This window comes from Poeciliopsis prolifica, unplaced genomic scaffold (assembly GCF_027474105.1).
Source record: "Poeciliopsis prolifica strain line A6 unplaced genomic scaffold, Auburn_PproV2 SCAFFOLD041, whole genome shotgun sequence".
NCBI classification, from domain to species: Eukaryota; Metazoa; Chordata; class Actinopteri; order Cyprinodontiformes; family Poeciliidae; genus Poeciliopsis; species Poeciliopsis prolifica.
Window position 1 is genome coordinate 518,052 of NW_026562416.1, and position 7,624 is coordinate 525,675.

Sequence of the window (7,624 nt, forward strand, 5' to 3'; positions counted from 1 at the left end):
CAGCTGCAGCAGAACCCGACTGATCAGAAGAGACTGAAACACCTGAACTGAATCCTCAGCTTCACCTGCGAGCCTCAGAAAACAGCATTTATGTTTCAGCAGATTTAAAATGAAAGAATATTATTTAGCATAACTGTACAGCTGTGGTTTCTGATGAATCAGCTGGAAACCGAATTAAAATTTAAAACTGCTGATCAAACATGGAGGACAAAGATCCAGGCAGGCAGTTTATGTCGCATGGAAAACTCTGATTTATGGGATCAGTTTCGGATCCATAGTCATAAAAATAAATCTTCTCTATGATCCCAGTCAAACCACCATGAAGCTTCTGCTGCAGACCTGAACCTCCGTTAGAGCCCTGACCCTCTGGATCACATCTGGGTCCGCTTTCTAGAACCTTCTGGAGGTGCACCTGCCTATATTCCTTAACTGCTGTAAAATAGTTGTTTACAATAAAAAGCAGGAATCTATGGAGGACTGATACTGCCAGAATTGATAATAAGTAAATAAGTAAGCAGACAGATAAATATTGTTTTTTTTTTTTTTTTTGTCAAAGCAGACTTGTGAGGTGTGTTCTTGTATTCTCTCTATGCTTCTTTCTGGCCTGTTCTCCTATATTTTTCTTTTCTATTTAAACTTCCCCCCCCCTTTTTTTTTATTTATTTACGTGTAATTACTTATGAAATAAACCCAAGGCAATTTCTAATAAAGAAAAAAAACTGTGATTAAATAATTAAGAAAACAAGGAAATAAAAATAGCAATGAATGAATTTGGAAATAAATTTAAAAATCATTAAAAATTAAAAATGTCATCAAATCACCAAATAAATAAATCAAAAAGTAAAACTGTAAATCAATAATGAACAAAAATAGGGAGTATAATTGAAAAGCAGATAATTCATTTGGTAATAAATATATTGTAATTATTTTTTCCTCACTTTTTTAAACATTAGTAATTATGGCAGGCCCAGTTCTCCACAGCTGAAAAAAGAGTGCTGGAACTACAGTACCCAGAAGTCAGCGGGAAGCTGCGCAGCCTCAGTTGACCTCTGGTGTTGTTGTCTAACCGGGTCACAGTTTCTCTCCGTGTCGCTAAATAAAGTTCGGGATCCAGACCCAGCAGCGGAGCGTGGGCCTGCTGAGACCAGCTGGAACCGGTTCGTGTCCGCCCACGGTCCTCCTGGTCCGGTCCGGACCGTCTGCGAGGCGAGGCTGAGCTCGTCAGCGGGCTCGCAAACCCCGAGGCCGGCGCGGAGAGTGAGATGACCCGCTGCTGGCGCTGCAGGCCGGGCGCATCTGAGTGAGAGGCCGCCGGCGGAGCGCCGAGCCCCGCAGGCATGTGGCAGAGCCTCGGCCTCACCCTGCTGGTCATCGTGGCCACGCTGCTCTGCGTGCTGCTCTTCATGCTGTTCGGTGAGCCCTCTGTCAGAACCGGCCGGAACCGAGCCCGAACCCCGCAGAAATATCGGATCGGAGGCTGGCCATCATGGCTGCTGGTTACGGTTCTGGTTCTGGTCCTGGTCCTGGTCCTGGTTCTGGTCCTGGTCCTGGTCCTGGTCCTGGGTCTGGTTCTGGGTCTGGGCCTGGTTCTGGTTCTGGTCCTGGTCCTGGTTCTGGTTCTGGTTCTGGGTCTGGGTCTGGTCCTGGTCCTGGGTCTGGTTCTGGGTCTGGGTCTGGTCCTGGTCCTGGGTCTGGTTCTGGTTCTGGTCCTGGTCCTAGGTCTGGTTCTGGTTCTGGGTCTGGGCCTGGTTCTGGTCCTGGTCCTGGGTCTGGTTCTGGTCCTGGTTCTGGTTCTGTTTGGTTAAAAGTTTCTAACTGATTTGGTTTCATCAAGTTGTTGCTGTGTGGCGACAGTAGAGAGAAACAAAGCAGGACCAGAACCGGTACCAGAACCAGCACCTGAACCGAGACCAGAACCGGGACCAGAACCAGCACCTGAACCGAGACCAGAACCGGGACCAGAACCAGCACCTGAACCGAGACCAGAACCGGGACCAGAACCAGCACCTGGTCCAACCCTGATTTTAGTCAATGTTCAGAATATTTTATGACTTCAAAAGGTGATGAACAGGAACGGTTCCGAGCCAGATTTGTCCCGTACCGGGCATCAGATTGGGTGAAGGTTCTGGTTCTGGATGGATCGGGTCTGCAGTCACGGTTCTCTCTTCCTCCTCAGGTTGGTACGTCGTCTGGCAGCTCTTCCTGTCCAAGTTCAAGTTCCTGCGGGAACTGGTCGGCGACGCCGGAACGCCTCAGGCCGAGACCCGGCCATCAGAACCCGAACACCCGGCCGGCGCCCCGACCAGAACCAGGAACCGGACCGCACGCCAAAGACTCTCCTTCCCGGAGAGCAACTCGTAGCGGGTCGTCGCTCCTCACTGGACGGTTTACAGGAACCAGCCGGTCCAAGGGAAGTCCTGTGAGGACGGTCCAGTCCGGTCCGGTCCGGTCCGGTCCGGTCCGGCTGCTTCCTGCCGCCTGCAGCTAGGGGGCGGGGCTTCTTGGCGTAGATGACCTCCATGACCTCAAACTGCTAATCAGTGAACCGACGACCTGGACGTGTGACATCATGCTGTCAGAAACCGTCTTCAGGAAGTCACATGGTCTCTTGTGTCCAATCAGCTGCTGCCAGCTGACCTCATCAGTATTTCAGCACTTCCTGTGGCTTTTAATCAGCTGGGGAGGGCCGGGGGGTCTTTATTAAGATGAAAATCCTTTAGCTAAATAAATTAATGCCAAACAGGAAATGAAGCGAGTCTTTTGTGGCGATGTTAACACGCCCCCCAGTGGTTAGTAGCAGCATTACATAAAAAACAGATACAGGTTCTGGATTTAAAACATTTATCCAAGTTTATTAGCTGCTGCACAGCATCTTTATTCAATGAAAATGTTCTGACTGGTTATGGAAAATACATCAAAGAAATGCAGAGAAAACTAATGGCAAATTATTAAACCCCAGAATCAATAATTGATTTTAGATCCATTAAAATGTATATCGTTTTCACTGTTCCAGAAATGTAATTTGGAAAATAGAATTTAATGCAGCAACTACATACAACCTAACAAATTTTCTGTTCTGTAAATCATGCCTATAAAAATATTTAACCTCTGAGTTGATGTTTGTGTCTCTGCCTGCAGACAATAACAAATGAAAAGCATAAATGTTTTATAATATGTGACAATCCCTTTCATGCTGCCCATCACAACAGGAAAAAAGTTCAGATTCTTTATTTCAAACTTAAAAATATGAACAGACACCGAAATGTATAAACATACAACAACAAAAAGATGTTTCTCAACATAAAAATGCAACAAGTTTCATATAAACTTTATTTATACTGCATTTATCCAGATCGTTTGATCAGGTCTGACGTTTCAGCAGGAAATCAACCAGACTTGATCAGCCGCTGGCCAATCAGAAAGGAGCTCCTCCTGCAGAAACATTTACACCAATCAGCCTGCAGGTGGCGCCGCAGCAGAGGACAGAACCACAGCAGCTGCATGGAGGAAGAAGAGCTTGACCAGTTCATCATCTTCATCCTCAGGCCTGGAACAAAATTCAAGAAATTAGCCTTTAATTTAAGAATACTGCATCCTCTAAAGAAGTCTGGAATTCTTGAAAATTTAACCTCAATTCTTTTTCAGACTACAGGACCACAAACACAACATCCTGACCTTAAACTGTAAGAATCTCATCTTTAAATCCTGCTGCCCCCATGTGGACACACAGCATTACTCCAGTTTTCCGTTTCTGAACTGATCTGACTGAAATGAGGCCGACCACACACACACACACACACACACACACACACACACACACACACACACACACACACACACACACACACACACACACACACTTCAGGAGTAAGCCAGTGTTTGTTTTGGAGGTTTACCTAAAGCCTGCAGGTGGCGCTGCAGAGCTGCAAACTGGCTCCAGTAGCAGAGTCAAGAAATGCAGGAAATGCACCAATCGCAGCGGCTGCATGGAGGAAGGACAGCCTGACGAGTTCAGCCGACTCCAACGCAGGCCAACGGAATCACCTGGATTAAATGGATTACATTTCAGTTCAGGAAAATTAAGTAGTGGAAAAAAAATTCATAGAAATATAAATAATGAAAAACTACTTTTCAGCCAATCCTGTTTTCTCTCAGTGTTTTATTTATCAGATTTAATTACACAGAAAGGAGGAAATGATTATTCTGCTGGACCTTCATCTCAGATTTCTGTATTTTTCAGCCCATACAGACAATAAATCAGCTTTATAAAAGCTCTGACTGGTTAAACAACTTTTCTCACACCTGAAATATAAAAACCTAAACAATCAGACTCGAGTTATGTTAGGAACACAACCCTAACAGCTGCAGCTTAACAGGAAAACCTCACACTTCAGAAGTGGTGAAATGTCGCCCCCTGCTGGTCATCAGCAGAACTACAGGACGGTTCTGAATCTGGGCCCAGAAAGGAGAAAGACCCGCGCACCATGTGGTTCTGAGCGCCGACAGCAGAACTTATGAACAGTTCATGATAAGAATAAATGATTCCTGTTGGAGGCTTACCTAAAACCCTGCCGGGAAAAGCCGCAGCGGGCCTCAAACTGCCTCACTTCTCTTTAGCAAACCGTGTAGGAAAGGACAGAACCACGGCAGGCTCAGCCTCGCTGGAAACGGCTGCAGCAGGAAACATCACCAAATGGCGTTTAAAACCACCCGTTTACCGGCGCCATCTTCACAGGAGACGAGCAGCAGCACGCTGCTGATCATCCGTTAGAAACTCCGGATTTAAAATAACATCCTGAACAAAACTGGTCAGGAGCAAAACTTACCTTCCTGCAAACAAACCGGGTGGTTACTAAGTTCAGACTTAGCGCCGCAGAAGGAGGATGACGGCGGATTAACGTCCCACACGCCGCCATGTCTGACCGGTAAATGCAACTGAACGGCAGAGAAGGAAGGGGCGGGACGGACCGCTGTCCTTATATGGAAACAGGATCACTGCACTCCGGAAGTGAAGGGGGCGCTATGTCCTATAGTATACGGGGTCTCCCGTTTGTATTATCTTTTGAAATCTGATATATTTTCATCTTTCGGAAGGTTTTCACTCTCAGCAGGTATTTAAAATTCTCTCTTTGATTCACCGCAGCTCAGTTTTCACAGCAGCTTTTCTAAATCTGCTGTGAACCTAAGTCACTTGTTTGTCATTGACTTTTGCTCAATTAAATTTCTTATGTATACATTGCAAATTGTACTTTTATTATAGTTGCTCATGTTGTTTTTTATGTCTCCTTGTTTCTTTTGTTCCTCCTATAATTGATGGAGATATATAGATATCATTTATAATGCATAAAAGTATTGTTGATGACATCTAATTAACTCTCGATTCTTAAGTAAATTAAAAAATGCGATGTTTTATAAGATGATTTATCTTTTACAGTCCCAGTAATACCAGAATGAATGATAAATAATAAAGACTTTGTGGTATTCTGATTTAGTAATATAATGACATCTTTTTCTTCTTGAAATTTATTGGCGGTTGGTAAGAAAGTATAGTAGTGTGGACCACATGACATAAAACAAAACAAAGGAAAAAACCCTTTGTCTTTTTACACAACTTACACTCTTTTAAAAAATCAAATATAGCTTGATATCTTCTGCTTCCTGAATCCTTTTGCAGTAAATCAACAATGTCAAATTTCATTTATTGCCAAGGTTCCTAATTAACTTGTTGGTCTGAATCCGGTCATTTCTACAATGCAAGATAACAAGTTCCACATTTCCCTATTTATGTTTCCCTATCAGAAATAATGAGCTACTCACTCATCTTATTCTAACATGTGAATAATTATCTCTTCTCTCCTGTTTCTTTCTGTTCTTCTCATTTGTCCAATTCTCTTTTGGATTTTATAAAACCACCATTTCCTTTCTTCTAGCCATAAGGTTTGCCACCTCTCTTTCAGTTTTGATAACCAAAATTCTAGAAAGTTTTTAATCCATTGAAACATACAACCATTTACACCTGTTCTTCTTATTTTGATTAATAACCCTTCCTTCCACATTATATCGTAAACTCTCAATATTAAAAAATACAACTTTCAGAATATTTTAAATCCATGAATCTACAGAAATTTCCGAATTTATATCCAAACTTTAAAGAGTATTTTTTTAAAAAAATTCTTATTAATCACAGGTTAAGTTACTGGGGTTATAAAGTTCAACAGTCTACCCACAGGGTTAATATTATTCACTGAGTTTATCAATAAAAGTGAAAACCTCCGGGAGCCACGTGCAGTTCAGACTCAGGCCACTAGATGGCAGCAGACCTCCACGAGATGCACCATTCCCTGGACCGGACCAGGCGCGTCTGTCTCCAGACTCGGACCTCCACCTGATTGGATAAAACCTGCAGCTCGGGGTGACGTCACGAGGCTTTGTGGGTCAGCTGAGCAGCGGAACCGGCAGGAAGGCGTGACTAATGGGCTCAACGTGAAAAACATGAAGTTCTTCTGGTTTTTCTGATGGAACAAACTCAGCATCAATATGTCTAATGATTTGTTCAGCAGTAGGAATGAAATGAAGCCCATGCTTTGACTGGGCCGCTGCGTCTCTTAAAGTCAGCTCCTATTGCGTAACTCTGGAGGTCCGGCTTGGATCCACCAAGTCACATTTAGATCTGCACAGAAACAAATGCTGCTCACATGACACTCGTGATACTCTGTGCTTGAAAGGAGCTGACAGTGCCTCAGGAAGAGGAAGCGTGACCTTTGACCTCATGTCTCTAACAGCTGGGAGTCAGTGGATGGATGGATGGATGGATGGATGGATGGATGGATGGATGGATGGATGGATGGATGGATGGATGGATGGATGGATGGATGGATGGATGGATGGATGGATGGATGGATGTTTATGGTCAGAATATTCCCCTGCAGAGGGAAGAGCTCAGGGCAGCCTGGACTGAACCGGGTCGGAACCGGGTCAGAACCCTCTGCAGACGAAATGCCTGGCGTTCGGCACGTGAATCTCTCTAAGACGTTTTCCAGAACACGATCTGCTGAGTCAGCGTCTTAGCCGCTCTGGCCTGATGCAGGATGTTCTCCCTCTCACTGTGACTCAGCACTCCTCTTCCTCCTCATCATCACCACCCTCCTCTTCCTCCTGATCTCCACAGCAGCAGAGGTGTGTGTGTTAGAGTGTGTTAGAGTGTGTGTGTGTGTGTGTGTGTGTGTGTGTGTGTGAGAGTGTGTATGCAAAAGGCTTCTCCACTGCACAGTAGCTTTCATTAGATCTACAGATACTAGAGACATCTTCATCTTCATCTTCATCTTGGTTGTGATGTGTTTTTCCATCTGGGGAATAAGCAGCATTTATGGCTCCATGCTGGGAACGTGGCAGTGGAAAAATCCACAGTGGGAATTTGTGGATCTCGATCAACTTGTTCCCCCAGGAGAAACACAAACATCTGATAAAGTTTTTATTTCTCAGGGGATTGAAACTGTTCGCTATCCAGAAAAAACTGAACAATATTCATCTAATGTCAAATATTCATGATGACCATGTAAAGGTCATTTTATTTCTAGAGCACGTTTTCAGCAACAAGACAATACAAAGTGCTTTAAAGGAATGA

General features: G+C 44.2%; 1 protein-coding gene across 1 annotated transcript; it reads left to right on the top strand.

Moving 5' to 3' along the window:
• Window positions 1–1,038: 1,038 nt before the first annotated feature.
• On the top strand, window positions 1,039–3,112 carry smim13 (small integral membrane protein 13). The gene is made up of 2 exons (XM_055055011.1): window positions 1,039–1,413; window positions 2,177–3,112. The coding sequence occupies exons 1-2, from the start codon at window positions 1,338–1,340 to the stop codon at window positions 2,359–2,361; spliced, it is 261 nt and encodes an 86-aa protein (XP_054910986.1). The 5' UTR covers window positions 1,039–1,337; the 3' UTR covers window positions 2,362–3,112.
• Window positions 3,113–7,624: the final 4,512 nt, after the last annotated feature.